Source organism: Dioszegia hungarica (assembly GCF_025882075.1).
Source record: "Dioszegia hungarica strain PDD-24b-2 chromosome Unknown MKK02contig_8, whole genome shotgun sequence".
Taxonomy (NCBI): domain Eukaryota; kingdom Fungi; phylum Basidiomycota; class Tremellomycetes; order Tremellales; family Bulleribasidiaceae; genus Dioszegia; species Dioszegia hungarica.
The window spans coordinates 130,427-151,223 of NW_026515770.1; the positions used below are offsets into that span (position 1 = coordinate 130,427).

The window sequence follows — 20,797 nt, forward strand, 5'->3', positions numbered from 1 at the left end:
ATCATGATCTTTTGGGTTTTGATATATCTCTCTGTTCTCGTAGTCTAAGTAGTCTCTGTATGACCCTCTATAACGTATGTATCGTATGTCTGCTCACGCTATGCTACAAAATTTGCCCAGTCCATGTGTAGATGTGACAGGTCAAATGCTATACTTCCTCGAAATCGTCATCATCTTCGTCATCCTCTATTGGCCCATCCACCTTCGTCTCTCCTGTGACAGTACCTCCACCATCCGCTGTGTCCTCGCCTGCCTCCTCCCCCGCCAGGTCGGGATCTGGAGCATTCGCTGATATGACCCTCTCCCCCACTCCCCCCTCTCGCCTTCCTTCCCGCCCAACGTCTACATTCACTCCGGCCCGCCCTCCCATGAGTTCCCTCATCTCTTTCTCCACCCTCCCTCGCCTCATCCCCAGCTCCTCCTTCACTAGCTCCACCTCGTTGTCTCTTCGCCTCGCCATATCCACCTCGTCCGACAAGAGCAACATCAGCCGCAGTTCGTGCGACATGTCGCGCAGTGATTGGGCCGAGCGGATGAGCTGGGCTGTACGTATTCGAAGATGTAGTGATGTGGGAGCTGAGGAGTGGGCGGAGGGATTCGAGCCTATCTGGAAGAGATCAGCTCAACTTATCTTCAAGAATGGCTGAGGCAGCTGGACTTACATCTGCCAGGTCCACTATCTCTCTCATACCCCCTGCGAGCGCCTTCACTTCTTTGTCTATCCTGACATTCCACTCTTCATGAAAACGCGCTCGTGCCGCCGCGTCTGAACCGGAAGACGGCCCAGCTGTCCCGGACGGATCTGGGTCGAAGGCTGAGGTAGAGGCAGCAGGGGGTCGGCGTCGGCCCAGGGTGGAGGAGGGGAGAGCTGAGGGGTTGAGGGAGTCGGTCTGAAAAGCTGACATGGCGGTGGATTCGGAGGAGGGCTTTGCGAGTTTGACAGGCTGGTGTATGACCTGAAGAGAAGAAAGAGCTTGAAGTTGGCCGGTCGAGGTTGATGCTGTTTGGTCCCGCTTCGACAATTACTGGACCAGGTAATTCGCCTTGTTTCGAGAGGCTGAGGAATGAGGTGTTCCAACGCGCCCTGGATATCCTGGAGGCTGGAATCAAGGTGGAAAGCGCCAATCGCCGGCGATGCTGATGATTTGATGAGGCAGCAGTATACTCTGGCTTGCGCGCGCCAGTGATCAGCGGCAGATGATTGCGGAGATACACAAAGTGTGCGGCAGTACAGCCGATCTTGATATCCGATGTTTTGCCGCTTCGGGCTATTGAACCTCGTTAAGGCGCGTCCTCCCTTTGGTATTGCGCCGCGCAATCGACCCTTATTCGCCATCTCGCCGTACCAGCTGGCCCAGATGCATGATTGTTGAAGGCAGTCAGTGGACGCTTAGTGGGTAGGTGTAAGCCACAGTGCGAGTGCGGCAATAGCTCGGGCGAGCTTGGGAGCTGCAGCGGCCAGCGATACTTGCAGAGCCTAACGACGCTTTTGGGGGACTCTATCGGTTCATTTCTACCCACTGTTCAGTGGTGGCACACATCTGAACAATATAACAAAGCTACAATACTACAAAAAGGGATGAGCCGGGTTGAACCGGAAACCCAGTCGGTTGGTTGGGGTCCCGGGGCCCAGAGGGCGACGGGACGGGACCCCGCTCTCACAGACCAAGGTGAGGTTAAGGCACCGTTCTTTAGCGTCGGACCGATTGGTGCAAAGACGGGAAGAGATCACCCCCAGCATCCACAGGGAGTCAGTTGATTGGAGCCGTGCACAGCCCCCAATGCTCACTATGACCAGGTGAGTAAGCCTCATCAACCGGTTGATGACACAAGGCCCAATGGTTCGTCGGTCGAAGTCGTCGAGTGGGCCGGATTACTAGCGGTGGCGGCGGAAGGTCGAGTACTGCTTCCATGCGTATATCGGCGAGAGATAACGCCGCGAAAGTGGTGAGACTTGTTGGGTCCAGGCAGGGGGCAAGCTGCCGAAGTCTGCCGGGATGCATGTTTCACATTTGCCACCCGCAATCTTGAAACTCTCAGCGCCGCGTGACGCGTTGGGAACGCTGTACAATGCAAACTCAGGCTCTAGAGGCTCTGCAGCAGCTCACCAGCTCTTGGCCGCCTCCCTCTGCCCTTTACATCGTCTGGTTCAAGATAGCACCCACATATATTCCATTTAATTTTCCCTTGGGCGCGGCTGGAGATTCGAAACTAGTCCGTGCGTACGCGTCGAGGTTATTAAGCTTCTTTCGGCCAAAGCTTCTGAATCTCCGCCAACTGGCTTCGCATCATACTTCCTTCTCATACCAGTGACCACATATAGCATGTTGCTCAAGCGCCTGACAGCATCAGTCCCGCCAGATCTACATCCCTTGATATCTCAGCTCGGTCCGTTTTCCCCTGACTGACTGCTCACGACCCGCTAAAACGAGGCAGAAGCAGCAGGTATCAAGACAACCGAGAACCTCCTCTTCACGCCCCTACCGACTGTCCTATCCCTCATTGATGACCCGGACGCGCAATATGAGGTGGAGCAGCTCATCGAGCGGTGTCTGCGGCTGACGGCGCCGGTATCACGTTCAGGAGTGGAGGAATTGGAAGAGGAAGGAAGTCTGGGAAAGGGAAGATGGACGGGATTCGGGACGGCGGGACTTGATGGGCTCGTGGGTGCTTGGGAAGGAAGAGGGGTTGTGGAGATATGCGGACCGCAAAGGGTGGGCAAGTCGGTGAGCTCACTCTGCACATCAGAACGATAGGATGCGAGAAGTAGGAGGAAGCTGATCACCCAGCTTCTCGCCCTGCATATAGTACTCAAACGGCTACTAGCGGATCCGGCAAGCAGGTGTAAATGGCTCGACACGGATGGATCCTTCTCTCCAGCGAGAGCCCGAGCTGTGCTCGACCATATGGGCTTCATAGTGAGCTCGCTGATATGCTACCAGTGCAAGTAAACCAGAGCTGACGAGTAGGATCATGCGGAAGTTCTCGCTCGACTCAGCGTCGCTCCATGCTACAACCTAGATCCGGATCTCTGGGGCGCACTGGATACAATCAGAGGAGAGGACAGCGTGCGTCTGGTATCATCTGGCTTGGAGCTATGCTGATATGGTATCAGGGGCAAGAAGGCGCGCGAACAACCATACTTGTTCTGGACTCGGTGACACCCTTGCTGAAGGATCTTCTCATGGGCAGCGGCTCACAAGGTACGTTGATGCTATCTCGAATTATCGGTATAGTTCTGATGTATCTCAGGACATGCTGCCATGGTGACCATGATGGAAGAGATAGCTGAGCTCGCCCAGAGCAAAGGCTTGACAGTCATCGTGAGCTATATCACTCATTCTCATGGTACACTCGGATGCAGCTGACTTGATAGGCTACCAATGCCACGGCATCTTCGCGCCCTACCAACTCCGCCTCCACCTTCACAGCCACCGATGTCAAGCCCGCACTTGGTGTCGGCTTCTCCTACTTTGCAGACATCACTCTGATGGTGCAGTCTACCGGGAAGCTGTTTGGGGAGATTGACGAGGGCGAGCGGGATAGGGCGTTCAGTAAGCCGGGACTGAGGGGCGTGGTGGAAGTCATGAAGAGTCGAGTATCGGTGAGCTAGATGGCTAGCGGTGTTGATACTGAGCTCACAATACAGCCAACGGGTACTTGGGCTGTCTTCGAAACGGTAAGTTCTGCTCTCAGGCCGGAACCTTGATCGAGAGCTGATGGGACTGTAGGACGGCAAGACACTCCTGGATGTCATACCGGCCCCGATGGACGACGAGCGGACGATCCTGATGACCGCGGGGCGGCAGGTGGGGGAGGCGAGGCCAGCGTATGGCTTTCTAAGCGAAACACTTGCGACGTGATCGCGAGGAAGTTGCAGATCAAGGTTGTACATAGGCACGCTCGTCCGTTGGCCAGCCTCCTCGTGTATGCTACTCTACTGTCAATGTCCATTCTCCTCATGTGTCCAGAACGACCAGCTCTTGACAGCATGGCCTCAGGGTACCATGCCTTATCAGTTACGGTTATCTTCGGATATAGCCGGAAGAGGTCCACTCAACCTTAGCGCGCTAGATGAGAAGCTTCTATTCAGCGTTTCTCAATCTTCTGCCTCTCACAGGTAGCTCTGTAGCCTTGTGTACAGCCCAGTCGCTGCCCTTCACCCGGGTGGACAGTTCTCAGCGGAAGTCGACGACGAGACCCAACACTCGACACCTTTGTCGTTTCCGCCACCTACCCTCCGTTGGGGTTCACTTCGGGCGGAAGAGACCGGTCCCCTCTCGGTGGCCACTTGTTGGGTCTAGCTGCAGCTACCACCCTCAGGGTCAGTCATCGATCCTAGTCTCAATTCTTGCCATTAATCTTCACATCACTACCTTCACATACCCCTCCTCCTCCTCCTCCTTCAGCTAGCATCACCAGCGGTGGCCTGATCAGCGGCGATAGCACTGTGTTGCCACCCATCATTGACTCGCTGGTGAGCTGTCGTTCAGTCTCCAGCTTCTTCTGTGTCCAATACTTGACCCGGCCTTCGCACGTTCCTCCTTTCTCCTTCACCTTCGCCTCGTTGTAGTACACCGAGAAGAGCGCTGACATCTCAGTCCACGCCTGCCTATCACGTCTGATATCGACCATCACCCCTCTCGCGCTGGGCGCATACTCTCCGCCCCCTCACATCGAAAGGGTCAGTACTATGCTCTCCATTTCTGAGCGATCAACCGCTAACGCACCCAGCGCAATGCCTTACTCATCCCCCCATCCCGGTCCTCGCTCTCCCCTCTCGCCCTCCTCCTACTCCTCATCCTCCAGCTCCGCATCCGAGCCAGATCTCGACGAGCTCGACCTCTCCGAGTCCTTTGTCATTATTCGCGACGACGAGACCGATGTTGAGTCCAACTCGACAGTCAGCACTGCCCTTCTCGAGCTCCTGTCCGACACCTCGTCCGAGCCGCGCCATCCGGACAGCCTCGAAGGGTCGCTCGGCGATCTGCGTGATGTCGACAATACCCTCATCGCTGGCGGCGTAAGTGAAGACGAGGATGACATGGGTCTGAACGGGAGCTATGCCGATGCTGAGGCGACGGCATCTCTGCTCACAGACTCAAGGGCCACTCTGGGCGCTGCGGAGAACACGCCTCTGCCCCAGCGTCCGGAGATGCCATCGAGGGAGACGGGATCCACCTTCCGCTTCATCTTCCCGGAGCCCGGAGCGTCCTTCTCCTCCGCTGGCACCTACACGGACCACCGCACGCCCAGCGCTAGCGTCGCTGACCTCCCGCCCTCACCGGTGTTCTCTCCCACAGTCGAGACGGCCAATCCTATCATAAGCGGCACAGGGAATGACGCGCCCTTTGCTCGGCTCAGCGAGGCGGCTCGGCGGACGAGCGACAAGACTCCTGTCAGGGGCGTGGATGAGGGGTGGCTCAAGGACGCGCGGACATGGGCGCCTACCACCCCCGGTCCGGTCGAGATCATGATGCCGTCTTGGGAGAAGGGGCAGTATGATCTCTCGACGGATATTGCTCTGAACATGCCGGTCCCGAGCGTCCAGGCCGTGGGGTCCGCTCTGCCCCAGGCGGAAATGAGCGCGCAAGGCGGTGCTGAGGAGAAGCAGCTGTCCTTTCCGGTCGACGAGCGGCAGCTGCAGCTCAAGCGCGCTCTGAGGGCGGTCGTTGCTGCTGGAGCAGGTCATGCGGGAAATAGATGGTACGTTGTTTTTCTCTGTCACTTTCGAAGATTGGGCTGACACTTGCCAGGGGCTTGCTTGCGTTCGCATCTTGCGCCTTGGCGATCTTGAGCGCCTTTGGCCCCGGCGCCACGTACCTAAACAAGAGCACCAAGCCATACTCGGCGTACAATACCTCCTCGACCGGCGCGACCCACCCTCCGTCGTCCCAAAGCTGCATCGCTCTGGACGAGGTGTTTGCTACCCCGGAGCCGGTCCCGGCAACCACATCAAGCACGCACGCGGCTCGGTCACTCGCTACCCAGCTCATTCCGGACTTTCAGAGCATCCGGGATGCCATCTCGACCTTCACGTCGGGACCGAGCCGGGACGAACGGCCAGCTTCCGGTGACACAGACTCGGTCGTCGGCGAGCTCGCGGCCAACAAGCAGAGCTTCTGCTCCGGATCGGCGGATTCGTCGAACGTGGCCCTCACCGCTCCTGTTGCTACCAAGGGCGCTCTGTCAGTGTTCGACGACACAGGCTACAAGGTCTGGATGCGGGCGATGGCAAACAAGGTCGTTCGGCCATCGGATCCCATCGTCCCTCCTGCCCCCTCAGAGCCCGCAACCAAGCCGCCTTGCAATTGCACCTCCACCCCCTCGTCGGACTTACACAACCGGTACGACTACCTCCTCCAGCGTACGCGAGACTACGCTCTGTCTACCACATCGGCCTTTGCGCAGCTCTACCACCCCATGATGCTGCATCTCGACCACGAGCTACGCGAGATCTCTCGCTTCGTCGCATATCTCGCCGAGCGCAATATCACCCAGTCCACCCTCCGGCGGCTCGACTCGGCTCGAATCGGCGCAAAGGAGCTCCGTCGCCGACTTGCCCAAGTCAGCGAGCGGCACCGAGGGGTACATACCGCTCAGCTGGAGTATGTGACGCAGGTGGCCAGGAAGGTCTGGGCGAGTCTGGCAGAGGTGAAGAACAGGCGGAGAGAGGTCAAGGAGGAGTTCACACGTGTGATAGTGCATGGTGTGCAGGAGGGGTACGAGAAGATTGGGGAGAAGGTGGAGGAAGTGAAGATCGAGGGGGAGAAGAAGGTCAGGAAGGCGAAGAAGGGGTTGGATCGGTTGATTAAGCCCAGAGTGGTCGATGAGGTCACCGCTGTGGAGGGTGGGGACGTGGTCGCGGTGGCGGTTTCTGCCGACAAGGCCGTAGCCGAAAGGAGGCGGAGAGGATTCCGGCAGCGGTTCAACAGGAACGGACGCCGGATGAGAGAGCAGCGGGCAGCGAGGCGGCAGCGGGATAGAGACGGCAGCGGAGATGCCCAGACAGACAATGGGGTAGCGCGGCACGGAGCGGACGGAGCGGCCTCGGGTTCAAGTGGCCCGACAAGTGATCAGGGTTGGACGAGGTGGAGAAGGCTTCTCGATGCAGCTCACCATGTACGTTGACTTTGAGTCTTGGCCGATGTCATCGCGAGAGTCATAGCTGATCCATCTTAGGGCGCGATTCAGGTCGTACTCGCGAACGCTGCTTGACCTGCTCCATCCTACTCGTCACATCTCATGGACTCCACCGCTGTTCTCCCGCTTTTCTAGTAAGACGCGATCATTACTGCTTGTATTTCTGTGTGTATTTTCAACCCCAACCCAACCCATTTTGTATATTGTACTCCCTTCAGCTTCGTCTACTCTCTTTGTTGTTCGTTTAGCGTCGATGAGGCTGCATAGCGCATGTATATACATCTCCCAGGTACGACGGAATACACAGGGGAATCAGTGCGCCCGCAATCTGACGAGGGGGCGGGATCTCAGGCACATGACCGGTGTGTTTCGGGTCTGGGCGCGGCTCGCCGGCACGGCTATACTCGAGGCTGACGAGTTAGTGTGCCTCTTGATCTTGTCATCATTCAGCTTTCACAAGTTCACACAACGCTCAAACCAACCTGCTCACCACCCCACACCTCACGGGGTCCATTCGCATGACGACACGATGAGCTACAACCCCCGAAAGTGAGCTCAGAGACAGAATCACCTCACCCCATAAGTACCCGCGTCTGATGTCTGCTAGCAACTTGAACCCCAATCTTCTCTATCCCGGCGGCGGGGCGCATATGCGTTCAATCTATGGTGATGATAAGCCTCGGATCTCCAGCAATACCAAGGACATACGTAGGCAAGTCCGCGCCTTATATCCAGCTCTGCTCGCTGGATCAGTCGGACGAGCGCTGACTACATCAGCCCAACAAATGTCGTCAGGGCCAATGCCTGGCCCGATGCGGACTCGCTCTGCTTGGCATTACTCCTTACACTCCTGGCTTCCCTCGTGCGATGGTTCATCTATTTCGTCTACAGCGACATCGTCTATACGCAGCCAGCCGAGCGAGCCGCCGAACAGGCTGAGAAAGCTATGGTCGAAGCTGTCCGGATGGCACAAATCAACGGAGCGCGGGCACTTGGGGAGCTACTGGAGGAGCTCAAGCACCTCAGGGCGGCGATGGAAATCATTGCAGGGGCGGAGGTCTAGGGAAGTCGAGGAGGGAATCGACGGTGCTTGGGACAGCTTTCAAGTGGCTTCGTTAGGTTCGCTCGTGTACTGTATGTGAATAGTTTGTAGATCAGTCAGGAAGAGCCTTAGCAACAAAATCTACGTGCGAGAAGTCGAGCGGGGTTCCGGCCTGTACACTGGCTGCCCAGCTACGTCGAAGTGGTGCGAAGCCGCTCGAGCATACTGGCTTACTGCATCGCCACTGCCGAGGAATGCGGTGTGGCGGGTCGCTTTGCCGGCATCTGTCTCCCTTGACCACGACCGCACTCTGATAACAGGCGGACTGCGTACATCTAAGATAACTAGTGTACAACATTGTAACGACGACGACGTCTTGTCCGATCCTCAACGCTGCCATTCAAGCTAATGCCGCCTCGTAGTACGCCTGGTGCGTTAGCACGACCAGCGGTGTACCATAGGAAGACTGCAGGGTTGCTCACTTGATATTCGTCAGGCGTCATATCTTCCTGATCCTCCTCCGTGATCTCATCGAGGGGTTTCGGCACACCATTAACTGGAGGCTGTCAGCTGCCATGCGGACAGGAGATTTGAGGCGGAAAGAACATACCCTTGACCATTACTGCCGTCCCGTTCGAAGCCACAGCGGTAGCCATCCCATCTGCCCCTGGTCCTACAGGAACAGCCGGAGGTGTGTCCGCCTCCTCGTCTTCCTCGTCCTCATGATCCACATCACTAGGCTCCGCCTTGACCTCCACCTTCACAGCCACTTTGGCCGGGATCGGCTCATCCCCATCCTCACTGACATCATCCATCCCCTCGTAATGCTGCATGAGCATGGCATCCTCGCTTTCGCCTTGTCCGGTCGATACGCCGGCTTTGCGCTCGGCGGCGAGTCTGGCTGATTTTGTTTGGTCGGCGATGCCGAGGGTGGTAGCGGATCCAGTGACGGTGGAGTGGGTGTGCCATATCGGCAGTGCATTCTGTACACTGCAGGGTCACTATCCTCCGTGAAGAACAGTAAGTGAAAGGGAAAGGCATACCGCTGCTGCTCCGCCAGCCTGTCCTTTTCTATCCGCTCTCTTTCCCCTTCTCCGCCCAATACCACCTGCACCTTCGCCTTGCTCCCTTCTGCCTCTTCATCAAGCACCACCGTGCTCTTCACATTCTCCGCGATCCAGGAATGTATGTTTACCGTCGGAAGCGTGATCCCCTCGACCGCACGGAGCGCATCCCGGATCGGCTGAGTCGCACGGTTGAAGCGCTGCATCTTGTCGGACGAGTCGGTCTCGTCGGGAACGTGTTCGATAAGTTCGGCCTTGTCGTCTTCGCATAAGAAGGCGTTGTGTGCCGGAGAGAAAAGGGTGGGGATCTGGAGGGGCGTGTACATCCGGGAGCAAGTGGGGCAGACGTAGCCTTTATGTCCGACATCCTGGGTGTCAGCTGGGCGTTTGGCCTCGTCATGCTCGCAACTCGGACAGCTCACCTGCATTATTTTCTCGTCGATACCCTTCCGCATCATCGCGATCCTGTACTTGACAACGTTTGCGAACTCTCGATAGTCGAGGTAATAGTAGATAACCTCTTTGAGGCGAGTCCGCTCGGTATCATTCCGCTTCAGTAGGTATTCGGGTATTGGGACCCGCTCCTTATTTGCATGACTAGCACAGTCAGCTGGGATCGATGTCTCGACGATGCTGATTCGCCCGTCGTGGTAAATTGAGACGTCATACCGCTTGATGAGCCGGTGCGTAAGGAGCATCCCCATATACTTTCGGATCTCGCTGACTTGTACGAACGTCGCCTCCTGGATGTCCGTTTCTCGAGCACTTCGGAGAGTCAGCAGCCGTCGATCAATCCAGATCATACCAGATCATCTCAGCGACAATTGCTGGGCCATTGTGAGACTTACACCTCTATCTGGACCATCAAGTTGAGCAGGATAATATACGGTACATCGTAAAACGCGTAGCCGACCTGATAGACCAGGTCCTCGCAGAGCCGCTTTATCTGTTCCTGCGATAGGTGCGCCGACATCTTGCTGCACCGATGTACTATATGCCGATGGCAGAGTGGGCGGCCATAGCTATATGATGTGCAGAGGAGATGTCAAACACCAAAAGAAAGGTGCAGCTTCTCGTGGCTGGCGGAATTCTGCACGCACGGGTCACGCGCCGGGTCCTTACGTAACGCGAGAGGGTCCCAGCTTAGATCATGAAGCTTGAAGCCGTATGACGCATACAGTATGCTGGGCGTCATCTGTCAAATGCGACAGGAAAGAGCTTTTTTCGAATGAGATATGCGGTCGGGCCATGGATGATCAGCAGCTCAACTCGAGCCACTTACAGCCATCTCCGGTACATAGAGCCCAGGACCAGGCCGGGGCATTGGTTACTCCCAAGTCCCTGTTGGACTTTAGCAGACAGTCATGACTCACCTCACAGCTCATTATAGTCTCACCGCCGTGTATATGCTGCCACAAGTGGACCGCTTAGGTAGCTACGTGGTGGCTGCCTGGCGCGTGCCAGCTATGTATCATGGCCATGGCCCCCTCGATATCTGAAACACATCCACGTGGCTCTGAAACGTGTGTGCGTCCGGTGCCTGAGATCGAGATCGGCGGGTCAGAATTCCAAAATTCCGGGAAACTCATCATGACGGAATGACCTCATCACTCAACGATCGCGCTGCAAAGAGTTCATCGTCAAGCACCGGTATAAGGCTAGACCATCCTCTCCCCCTCCCCAACCACACATACTCAACACCTCGACTTTCCCCTTTCTAATCAATCCCGAACATCTATCACAATGTCCACCGCCCGCCCTGATGTCAAGCGCGTCCGTTCCGACCAGGACCACTCCAAGAAGTCTACCAAGGATAACGAGGACAAGCGTCAAAAGTCCGAGAGCAAGGACGATGAAGAGAAGGAGGAGAACAAGGATGTGGACTGGTTGAACGAGCAACCGTTCAGGGCGAATGAGAGCTGGGAGAGTTGGACGACCGTTTGGAGGCAGAGCTGCTGGTGTGGAAAGGGTGAGCATCCTCTGGCCTCGAGGGTCGCGTGACTTGGGCTGACGCGATAGTCGCGTTCGTTTACAATGCCGATCCTCTTCAGGCCAAGATCTGCCATTGCGAAGACTGCCAAAGACTGCACGGTGAGTCTTTGCCCCGTCATTGACGAATATTGGACTGACCCTCAAGGAGCTCCCTTCCAGCACGCCGCGGTGTTCAAGAAGGAGATGGTCAGGCTTGATTCGGACCCGGAATGGCTTGGCTTCCTCAGGTACGTCCTATTACCTCTGCGGCGGACTTCTGCTGACCATCAGTGCACATGGCGAAGTTCATCCCCTGTCCAAAACCCCCACTCCCATCCCCCACAAGATCTCATGCCGCGCCTGCGGCTCGCCCCTCATGGACCAAGGCAACAACATGATCATGGCCTTCCCCCCCACCTTCGAATGGCCACGTACGAACAAAGAGGTCGAAGAGGGCAACTCGAAAGCCGGTGACAAGGATGCTGGCGAGCAGGAGAAGAAGGAGGACTCGCATGCCGCGGGCGGAGAGGGACACAAGCGCAATGGCAAGTGGGAGAGGCCGGGCTTGCCCGATGTGTTCAAGCCACAGTGCCATATCTTCTATGAGAGGCGGGTGGTGGATGTGGCGGATGGGCTGGTCAAGTGGAGGGGACACAAGGATACCGAAAAGATGGAGGACAACCAGCGATAGGGCAGCTGTATCAACGTGCAGAAACGGTCAGGATGAGTGACCGGAGCAGTTTAGTCAGAAGAGAAAAGCAGTCAAGTCAGACCCAAAAGAACGGAGGAGTCAAGTACAACAATATGCAGTTAACTACCACGTTATGCATGAGATCAACTCACTTCCAACTCCCCTATAACCTCACTACAACATGATATTCTCTGGCTCTCGGCCAGATTGGATTTGTGGTGATACCATAATCCTCGCCGCGCCATCTCTCGCCTACGCCTAATCTATAGTTCAAACAGCCTTCCTTGCCTTCGCCCTCGCATCCAGCCAGTCCAACGTCAAGTTCTGTCCCAATGTGAAAACCATACTGGCTGTCCAGTACAGCGCCAGCGCAGCCGGCACCTGCATCGCGATCGGGATGAACAGGACCGCACCGGCCCGCATGGCCATAGCGAACAGCTTGGACGTCAGGCGGGCCTTGTCGACCTCCTTGGTCTGCTCCACGATCGCTGTGATGGGCTGGAGGCGAGGTCCGGAGGGAGAGGAGGATGATGCTGATGGAGGAAGAGGACGGATTGGCCGTTTGGACGGGGTAGCAGGGCGAGGTGTAGGGGTTGGGATCGGTGATTTACGCGCTGGGCGTGCTGTAGGGGTGGGAGGGGATGAGCGGATGATGGATGATGTCGATAGGGGGCGAGATGGTATTTGCGTTGATCCTGGTGATTTGGAAAGATGCGCCGGCAGTGTTGGCGTCCGTGTCGTTGAGCCACTCTTCGCTGTGGCCGTCGGCTGGGGCGCAGCCGGCAAAGGTTGAGGCGGAACCGAGGACGCGACAGGCCCCCGACCAGTGTCCGCCACTGAAGAGACAACCCTCCCAGTATCCTTGACCACCCCTCCCTCTGACCCGACCTCCAGCGCCTCCCCCAGATCCTTATTCCGCCTCCCAATAACCTCCGCATTCATCATCCCCACCACGCCGCCCATGATGGGCAAGATAAACGTCGGATCCACCTCGCCTAGGTGCTGTAGCCACCACCAGCTTTCGGATGCCCAGGGCGAGAGTGGCGCTTCGATTGCGCGCCGGATGGAGAGCGAGAGGGTGATGATGAGGGGAATGTGGACGAAGAGGGGGAGGATCATGGTTGCAAGAGGGTGGGTACCGTATTTCTTGTGAAGGGCGGATTGATGTACAGCCAGCTGGATAATCAGCTTGTGCTACCTCACGAGAGACCATCGGGATATGGAAATTCAGCTCACCTGGCTCTTTAGCTCCTTCTTGTACTCCTCATATCCCAGTCCCTTGGCCCTACATTCCCGAGCCACCTTCCCCGCCAGCTGCTCATTGATCGCCTTCATGGCAGGTCGCACTATCTCCTTCGTCCGCTGCATCCGACGTCGCTGCCATATTGTCGCCGGAAGGGTGATGGCTGACCGGAACGAGAAGGTGAGGAGGAGGATGGTGAGGCCTGCTGGTAGTGGAGAGGATAGGAGGAGGGCGACTAGGGGATCGAGGAATGAGGATGTAGTTGATGGGTCGACTGGATCTGTGGGTAAGGAGCTGGTCAGGGATGCGAGCGCCAGGAGGGGATATTGACGAGGGGAGATAGCAGGTCGTGGGGCGGAAGGGGGGAAGGAGGTATATGATCGCAGCTGTTGCGATGCAGGGCGCCGAATAGAGGCATCACGCTGCACACCATAGCTATAGAGGCCCTTCGCGGTATTGCTAATCCGCCTCAGAGGCTCCGCCTGGCTGTACTGAGGTCGAGCGAAGCTGGCCGCGCCATTTGAAAGCGACCTCGAATGTCGGAAGCTTTCGCTCGCTATCAATCCCGGTCGTCCGCGTAACCGTGATGGTCCCGCCAACGCATTAATCACTGCGATAGCTGGTCTTATAGCTGTCATCCTGACCAGGAGTAGCAGGCAAGTGGGTCGTATCAGCAAGGTGAGGGTAGAACAGGACAAAATATAAATTTGGCTGCGGTGATCTCAGTGTCATGCCGGCATACCACGCACCACATTCCTCGAACTTACTTCGCAAGAGGTCAGATCGACCGGTCAGAGCCAAGATGATCAGCGGGGCTCGCTTCGCCATGCTCATATCATCTGCACTGACACTATACATGGCAGGATTAGCCTACTAGCTAATATGGGTGCCGCTTGTCTGCCTACAAACCCTACTCCCCGCCCGCAATGATGTCCATCGCCGCCCTGAGGTGCTTGATCTCTTCCAGCAGATCCGCCAGCACCTGAACCCCCTTGATCTGCGCCATCCGGGCGGCATCGGCCGCAGCTCGCTCTGCAAGGATTGCGGCCTCTTCCGCAGACTTCTCCGCCAGCGCGGCGGCTACTTTGGCTGCACGTGCGACTTCCCTAGCGTGCGCCATGGCGGCTCGGACAGCTACTCCCGAAAACCAGATGTTATCGACAAGCCAGTACAGGAAGTATCCGAAGCCCCCCAGAAATATGCAGGCGGCAATCCCGTCAACGATATCATCTCCGCTGGAACCTTTCGTGCCAGAGGCGTATTTGGGAACGTATTTGGGAACTATAGGCCTGGAAATGATGAGCTCAGACAACACACCACGCTGTGTCCGTTCCCAGTCCGCTCGCACTAGCTGATGGCTTACCTCTGCTTCTCGGTCATGCTAGAAGACATGGAGCGCTCAGACTCTACATGGCCGCCGAGCATCTGAGGGGTGCTAGTGGTAGGAAGTGGAGTGGGACTGACACCTGTCAGCGTCCCATTTTGAGGTAGAGTGACGGACAAAGCTGGATCTCCAGCTCACCCGCTGTGGCTCATTAAGAGTGGGAGAGGCAGATGTGTTGCCTTTGGGTAGTGGACGTGGTGGTATAGGGGTTCGTGTATGTGGGTCGAGGTAGAAGCATGAGCGAGGGACTTATGATGCGCCAATAGCGCTATCACACCGTCGTATTCGAGCCGGTGCCTGGCTGCACCGCCATGACCAGCCCCTTTTCGGGCACAACATCAAATATTTGTGCTTATCTTGCCAGATGCGGACCGGATGCTACGGTCCAGCTACCAGTCTTCTTTTGTCTACTACAGCGGGAGAGGAGTGGCAATCTGTGACAGCCAAAGCGCACCGCCATCAAGCCTAGTACTGTCGTATATACTGTAGTCTGTCCGTGTGGATGGAGTAGTCCACCTGGAGCCTACCTTCAGCTGAACATATTCGACGGTCGCTGAGTGGCCCAGTCTAGTCTACGTAGACACTGTGAGGTCACCCTCCGGCAGACCTGCAACCTCTTCAATCGTGTATACATTGATATATCCCCACGAGTACTGGTATATACATCTACGATGCCGACCCCGGTGGTCTCGATGACTTGCTCTATAGGTTAGAACAGCTAGCTCAGGCTCTAGCAGTCACAGCGACCGTCGCGGCCCTCAGCGCCTGCAGCTCTTCCACCATCGTCTCCCTGAACGCTTTGAATTCCTTCAAAATCTCCCAGAACACCTCGGGCCCCTTCACCGAGGCATTGATGACTGCCTGATCCACCGCGTCCTTGGCCGCCTGCGCTGCCTCCGTAGCCGCCTTTCGTACCGCTTCCTCTGCGTCCCTCGCGAGCTTGGACTGATCGGCGGAGTGTATGAACAAGCCGCAGAGGCCGACCACAATGCCAACGCCGAGCATGGAGCCGAAGATCATGGCGAATTTGTCCCAGAAGTCCGGTGGTAGGGCGATCGTACAGCGTGTCTTAATGCTCGAAAGGGAGGGTAAAGCGATCATCCTGCGGCTGCGGGGTGGAGGGGCGAGAGGTGTCCTAGGAGGGAGATCACCATACTCCTCCGCGAGAGCGTGTGGATGACCGATCTTGCTACGAATGGGTCAGCTCAAGTTTCCTTGATGGAAGCCACGTCGTTTTGAGCGGACATACCTCTCCTCATCATCCACCTTCTCGGAGTAGTATGGGAGCTCCTCCAAATTGTTGGCGGGCGATGAAGTATTGGACATTGTGGGTGTGTGCGAGGTGGTCTGGGTGGTGGTGGATGGTGTGGAAGGAGCCGAGTCGTGCATGATATGACTTGAGGGGGGGGGGGGGGGGGGGGGGGGGGGGGAGCTGTGGGGATGTGCTGGTGTTGCGCGCGTGCGGAGAGCAAAGAAGAGGTGTTCTACCGGCGCCCCATATATAGAAGCAAAGGTCTGTGTACACATCCTCGGCTACTCCGCTATCCGAAGGTCAGGAGGCGGTGCCAGCGCGATAAGCGACTCGACGTCATGAGGACGCGTGAAATAAACATGCAAGGCGTCACCATTTGTCTCACCTCCGGCACCGATAACGCTGACGTGACGCGTCAACCACGGCTATGATCATCGGTCAACCGCAGAAGCGCATGATATCACAGGACTATGCAGTAGCCTCAGTCTTCGTCCCGGCATGATATGGGCAAGTTACGATGCTGCAGCCATCCGCAGACTCCGCTGTTCGGCAGGAGGCCTGGCCAATACCGGATTCTGCCATGCGCCTTAAACTTTGTTCTATTGACAGATTCATGATCAGATCACCCCTTCCCTCTCTGTCTGCTGGTTGAGACAATATCACTGTACATCCAAGGCCTACACAGGCTGCGATACTGCCAGTTCACTCGATGCGGAAAGACTGCTTCCCGCCGCCTCGCCCGCCTCCTCATTCCTCGCCACCCGCGGACCATGTCGCTCCGGCGATCTTACGGTATGACCCGCCCGATCACCCCTGCTCTGATTTGGTCTTCATCCACTTGAAGAAGAGGAAGACCAAGTAACCAAGACCGCCTAGTATGCCAACCATGCAGACGCCGAGGACGCACTTCCACCAGAGGTCGGTCAACTGTTTCGAAGTGGGGACCGCGATGCGAGGTTTGAGGGTGCGGCGCGTGGACGTGGTGGATGTGGTGGATGCGACTGACGCAGGAGCTCCGACGAGAGTGAGACCGCTCGCGATACTTCTACAAGGCATCAGCTCCCGACCGGAGGTGCGGACAGAGGCGCGTGACGACTGACCGTTCCTCATCGACTGGATACCCATTTGGCACGGCCATCATCTGCAGCTGTACCGCCTGTATGGGAAGAGATTCGGCGGGTGGGTTCATTTCTGAGTGGGTGTGGGTATTGTGGGTGGTACTTGAGTAAGGCAGGAGTTATACTGTCATTGAGCTGATATTAACTTGCGGCTGAAGCGCGATTTCTACACCGGTTGCACTGTTGCAGCCATGATTGCACCTTGGATCCGGCCGCATATCAGGCCAAGGTCCGCAATGTTTGAGCTCCAGGACGACATCGCCGCATCGCCGTAGCTTATCAGAGATGACCAAGCGATGCGCTCATCGTCACGGTTGTTTGAGAACCCGGGCAAAAGATAAGGTGCTACCCGATTGGTCGCCCTCTGAGCGGTGCCAGCTCGACCACAACACTGGGAGCAATGTGGCATATTACGAAGAGTGGCATTTTAGATACAACATGACATTGCTCGTGAATCTAGCTCAATTACTACCGCTACCGGACCGCCAGTCACCGTCTATGAGCCTGCTACCGCTCGACCCTTCTAGAAGAATTTTGTGAAGAGCCCAGCTTCTCGTCTCGACTGTGCAGGTTGAGCTTCTTTCTGCAAGTTGACCAGGCCCTGGAGCGACCGCATCACCTGTAGGGCGTCAGCTCGTCTATAGATCTCCCGAGTGTCGAGTACTTACCTGCTCCAGCTTGTCCTTCCGGTCCTGCAAATCGAGGTGTTTTCTAATTTTTGGGTTCTCACGGGCGAATTTGGCAATCTCAGACCGCTAGATATAATCAGCATGTCCTCCCCGAGCTGCCAGAACAAGGGACATACGTCTAGATCGTACAGTATTCTCGAATCAATCTCGCGAGGGAACTGATGGTGCCATCAGCTCGATCCTGACTATCAACCACTTCGGAAGGGCTAGCTCACCTGATAGAAGAACTGCTCGAGCAGCTCGATATTGATAAACATCGTCGACGTATATGCGAGCTTGTCCGCTACGACCGCCAAGAATGCCTCGGGGCAGAAAGCAGACTGGTCCGGACCCATCCGACACCGCTTAGATTTGAGAGCGTTCTGACGGAGACGGAGGAGGGTGAGGCGATTTGAGAGGAGAAGGGCGTGTCGACCTACGTCATCAGCCCTAGTCGCAGCAGGCCAAGCAGAAGACTCACCATCAATGACCTGAGCCGGACTATACTTGTACGCATCCAGCGGTGTATCCACATGCGTCTCATCCGCCTCGTCTCCCTCCGGTACGACCCTGCCCAGATTCGACACTCTTCTCCGCCTCGTCTCATCCTCCCACCTCTCCAGCTCCTCCACATGCCGTATCAACGACCCCAGTTTCCGTCCTCCTCCGACCCGCTTCCGGATCTCGCCCAACTTCAACTCTGCTCTGCCCATCTCCTCGCCAAACTTCTCTTCTGCCCGTTCCCGCCCTAGCGCCCATTCTCGGTCATCCACCTCCACTTCGTACTTGTACGGCTTGATACAGTTCTCCACCTGGTCGGCCGTCATGCCCATCCGTTCCCGAAGGATAGCATGCGAAAAGTCAACGATCCGGGTCGTTGCGTCCGGGTGGAATGTGAACGGCTCGGCCTGAGCGATATTGTCGATAAGACCCCGAAGACCGTCCGCGACGAGGTTGGTGCTGTCCCGCCCGACACCGCTCTTTGTCAACATTGACGAAGCAGTCTCAAGCTTGTACTTCCAGTACGAGTCAAGCTCTTCCGGTGCCAGCTTCCGGTCCTCGGCGAGCTTGCTGAGTTCCGCGGTGCGCGGGTCGTTCCAGTATAGCTGCTCGAGGATGTCCATGAGGCGGTTGTCGAGCATGTCCTTGAGCTTGGACCGGACGGCGGGTTTCGAGAAGTGGGTTGTGTACTCTTTGAATTTGGACTTCAAAGCATCGACCGCTTCGGCAACGTACGACTCGGCGGTGATCCGGCGGTCATTGTATTGTACCTACGAAGTGAGCTTGGTACGTGGGGAGAACGCTGGACTCGGGGCTCACCTTGAATTGATAGCTCGCTTCTTCCAGCTCCAGCTGCACCGCATTGGTGATCCCGTTCAGACTCCCCGACATGCTCGTCTCCAAAACATCCATCAACCTTCGCCGCAGAGTGTCTGTCCCGACCAACAGCCTCTTCTCACCCACAGCCCTGCCCTTGTTCGAGAACAGCCTAGCGTTTTCCCCACCAAAGAACTCCTCCTCCCGCCTGATCACCGCGTTGGTGACATTATTTGCCTCTCCTCCCCGTATGTTCCGCAGAAGCCCACTCACTCCCGCTGCTGGTGCCTTGCACACGACCCCGACGTATCCCAGATGGAGCGGATACCGCTCGCCCCGCAGGATCTGTACCCCATTCTCCGGCTTGACCAGGTCCATCTTCGTGATCACTCCGATCGTCCTCGTGCCTAGCGGATCCACGCGTCTGCTCGCGCGCAAAGCGGGGGAGTTGGCGAGATCGACGTCCGCCGCGCAGACAGCGAGGATGATGTTAGGCTCCCGGATATACTTGTCGCACAAGCTGTTGATCTTGTCTTTGAGCTGCTCGGGTTGGTCCATACTGGATATTTGGATGTATCCGGGGAGGTCGATGAGGGTGAGGTCGGGAACGTGAGGGGAGTGGATCTGAAGGTGGATGGGGTCGTCGGATACGGCCATCTCGGGAGGGACAGCGAGGTTGAGGTCGGTAAGGGTTTTCTGAATGGTGGAGAAGGATGAGATTTTGCCTAATCCGGGAAGGTTCGGGAACACGCCATACTCCGCCGGCGTTGTCGAAGAGGAAGCAGCATTTGAGGGAGTGTGGATTAGGGTGAGTTCGATAGGTCGGCGTGTGACCATGTTGTCTCCCCTGTAAAGTCAGCATTGACTCATAAAGTTCGACATGGGCGCTCACTTTGGCAAGAACTCATGTCCCACGATCGCCTCTAACACCGAACTCTTTCCCGAACTCTGACTCCCAATGACAACGATACTTGGCAGCTTGAGCGCATCGCTCTGGTCCACGCTGAGCAGGACCGAGCGGATCTCGATCAGCTTCCGAGTCAATTGGAGCAGCTGGTGCTCCTCCTTCGGGAGCTCTCCCCTGTCATCCTTCTCCATCATAGCGCCCGCGCCCACGAGCCCAACGAGCACCTCACCTCCAGGTGGCGGTGGCGTGGGCTCTCCTGGTCCCTCTCCTGGCCGCCACTTCTCATCCCTGCTTCCACCTCCTCCATTATTGCTGGCGGTCGGCTCCTCGGCCTTAGCAGACCATTCCGGCAGTTGCTGTTTTACCAGTGTCCACCACTGCTTCGCCCCGGATCCGAAGGCATCGACTCCGTCCTTGACATCCGCCGCGGTACCGCTGATTCCATCCGAGACCCGCTGTCCAAGGGCGTTCGAGAGCTGGGTCGCCGTTGCCAAGGTGGAAGCTAGTGTTTGGGATGTTGTGTTGTAAGCTGATGATAGAGTATCGGTCACTCCGTCTATCATTTCTCCAGTTGCGGTTCTTACACCTGCGAGAGTCAGCTGAACCGTCTACCTGTCGCATTTCGGAACGCACCTTCCAGCTTGTAATGCGCGTAACCGGCGCCTCCAGCTCCTATAGCTGCACCGTACATCGGCAGCTTGAAGGCTCTAGCCATCATCCTTGGTATGGTGGCGAAGGAGATGGCACGCTGATGCATGTTTCGGGATGGAGTACTGACGGCCAGACGCTGCTGCAGCATGGGTCGTGAGGTGGCGAACATAGCTCTTGCCGGAATCGCTCGTGATATAACGCGCGGCGCCAGACGGGAGGTAGCCACGACATGCCGCATGGTTAGAGGCCGTAGTATCCGGACCAGCATGGCTAGGCCCGCTATGTGGCGGGCAGAGTGAGCGGTTGAAGTGGTATGGCGAGGGGGATTGGCGAATCCAACACAGTG

At 56.9% G+C, this 20,797-nt stretch overlaps 11 protein-coding genes across 11 annotated transcripts; 4 read left to right on the top strand and 7 right to left on the bottom strand.

The window, feature by feature from the left end:
• Positions 1-148: 148 nt before the first annotated feature.
• On the bottom strand, positions 149-905 carry MKK02DRAFT_43732 (uncharacterized protein; the record flags this gene model as incomplete). Its single annotated transcript, XM_053092580.1, has 2 exons — positions 149-607; positions 663-905. 2 exons carry the CDS (start codon positions 903-905, stop codon positions 149-151), a joined length of 702 nt encoding a protein of 233 aa, XP_052944830.1.
• A 1,419-nt stretch (positions 906-2,324) lies between these two features.
• MKK02DRAFT_43733 (P-loop containing nucleoside triphosphate hydrolase protein) lies at positions 2,325-3,863 on the top strand (the record flags this gene model as incomplete). The annotated part of the gene is made up of 9 exons (XM_053092581.1): positions 2,325-2,388; positions 2,437-2,726; positions 2,790-2,918; positions 2,970-3,068; positions 3,116-3,203; positions 3,253-3,323; positions 3,377-3,604; positions 3,650-3,679; positions 3,732-3,863. The coding sequence occupies 9 exons, from the start codon at positions 2,325-2,327 to the stop codon at positions 3,861-3,863; spliced, it is 1,131 nt and encodes a 376-aa protein (XP_052944831.1).
• Positions 3,864-4,738: 875 nt separating this feature from the next.
• On the top strand, positions 4,739-7,218 carry MKK02DRAFT_43734 (uncharacterized protein; the record flags this gene model as incomplete). Its single annotated transcript, XM_053092582.1, has 3 exons — positions 4,739-5,706; positions 5,757-7,122; positions 7,183-7,218. The coding sequence occupies 3 exons, from the start codon at positions 4,739-4,741 to the stop codon at positions 7,216-7,218; spliced, it is 2,370 nt and encodes a 789-aa protein (XP_052944832.1).
• A 454-nt stretch (positions 7,219-7,672) lies between these two features.
• MKK02DRAFT_43735 (uncharacterized protein) lies at positions 7,673-8,206 on the top strand (the record flags this gene model as incomplete). The annotated part of the gene is made up of 2 exons (XM_053092583.1): positions 7,673-7,692; positions 7,921-8,206. 2 exons carry the CDS (start codon positions 7,673-7,675, stop codon positions 8,204-8,206), a joined length of 306 nt encoding a protein of 101 aa, XP_052944833.1.
• A 379-nt stretch (positions 8,207-8,585) lies between these two features.
• On the bottom strand, positions 8,586-10,222 carry MKK02DRAFT_43736 (putative transcription initiation factor TFIIE alpha subunit; the record flags this gene model as incomplete). The annotated part of the gene is made up of 7 exons (XM_053092584.1): positions 8,586-8,612; positions 8,668-8,741; positions 8,796-9,175; positions 9,229-9,617; positions 9,672-9,846; positions 9,919-10,014; positions 10,098-10,222. The coding sequence occupies 7 exons, from the start codon at positions 10,220-10,222 to the stop codon at positions 8,586-8,588; spliced, it is 1,266 nt and encodes a 421-aa protein (XP_052944834.1).
• A 770-nt stretch (positions 10,223-10,992) lies between these two features.
• On the top strand, positions 10,993-11,911 carry MKK02DRAFT_43737 (Mss4-like protein; the record flags this gene model as incomplete). Its single annotated transcript, XM_053092585.1, has 4 exons — positions 10,993-11,218; positions 11,269-11,340; positions 11,387-11,468; positions 11,512-11,911. 4 exons carry the CDS (start codon positions 10,993-10,995, stop codon positions 11,909-11,911), a joined length of 780 nt encoding a protein of 259 aa, XP_052944835.1.
• Positions 11,912-12,181: 270 nt separating this feature from the next.
• MKK02DRAFT_43738 (60Kd inner membrane protein-domain-containing protein) lies at positions 12,182-13,792 on the bottom strand (the record flags this gene model as incomplete). The annotated part of the gene is made up of 2 exons (XM_053092586.1): positions 12,182-13,087; positions 13,148-13,792. The coding sequence occupies 2 exons, from the start codon at positions 13,790-13,792 to the stop codon at positions 12,182-12,184; spliced, it is 1,551 nt and encodes a 516-aa protein (XP_052944836.1).
• Positions 13,793-14,064: 272 nt separating this feature from the next.
• On the bottom strand, positions 14,065-14,546 carry MKK02DRAFT_43739 (uncharacterized protein; the record flags this gene model as incomplete). The annotated part of the gene is made up of 2 exons (XM_053092587.1): positions 14,065-14,443; positions 14,518-14,546. The coding sequence occupies 2 exons, from the start codon at positions 14,544-14,546 to the stop codon at positions 14,065-14,067; spliced, it is 408 nt and encodes a 135-aa protein (XP_052944837.1).
• A 715-nt stretch (positions 14,547-15,261) lies between these two features.
• MKK02DRAFT_43740 (uncharacterized protein) lies at positions 15,262-15,927 on the bottom strand (the record flags this gene model as incomplete). Its single annotated transcript, XM_053092588.1, has 2 exons — positions 15,262-15,727; positions 15,788-15,927. The coding sequence occupies 2 exons, from the start codon at positions 15,925-15,927 to the stop codon at positions 15,262-15,264; spliced, it is 606 nt and encodes a 201-aa protein (XP_052944838.1).
• Positions 15,928-16,597: 670 nt separating this feature from the next.
• Positions 16,598-16,979, bottom strand: MKK02DRAFT_43741 (uncharacterized protein; the record flags this gene model as incomplete). Its single annotated transcript, XM_053092589.1, has 2 exons — positions 16,598-16,835; positions 16,891-16,979. The coding sequence occupies 2 exons, from the start codon at positions 16,977-16,979 to the stop codon at positions 16,598-16,600; spliced, it is 327 nt and encodes a 108-aa protein (XP_052944839.1).
• Positions 16,980-17,431: 452 nt separating this feature from the next.
• On the bottom strand, positions 17,432-20,620 carry MKK02DRAFT_25455 (P-loop containing nucleoside triphosphate hydrolase protein; the record flags this gene model as incomplete). The annotated part of the gene is made up of 8 exons (XM_053087043.1): positions 17,432-17,527; positions 17,577-17,663; positions 17,714-17,755; positions 17,813-18,012; positions 18,058-18,847; positions 18,897-19,740; positions 19,786-20,386; positions 20,434-20,620. 8 exons carry the CDS (start codon positions 20,618-20,620, stop codon positions 17,432-17,434), a joined length of 2,847 nt encoding a protein of 948 aa, XP_052944840.1.
• Positions 20,621-20,797: the final 177 nt, after the last annotated feature.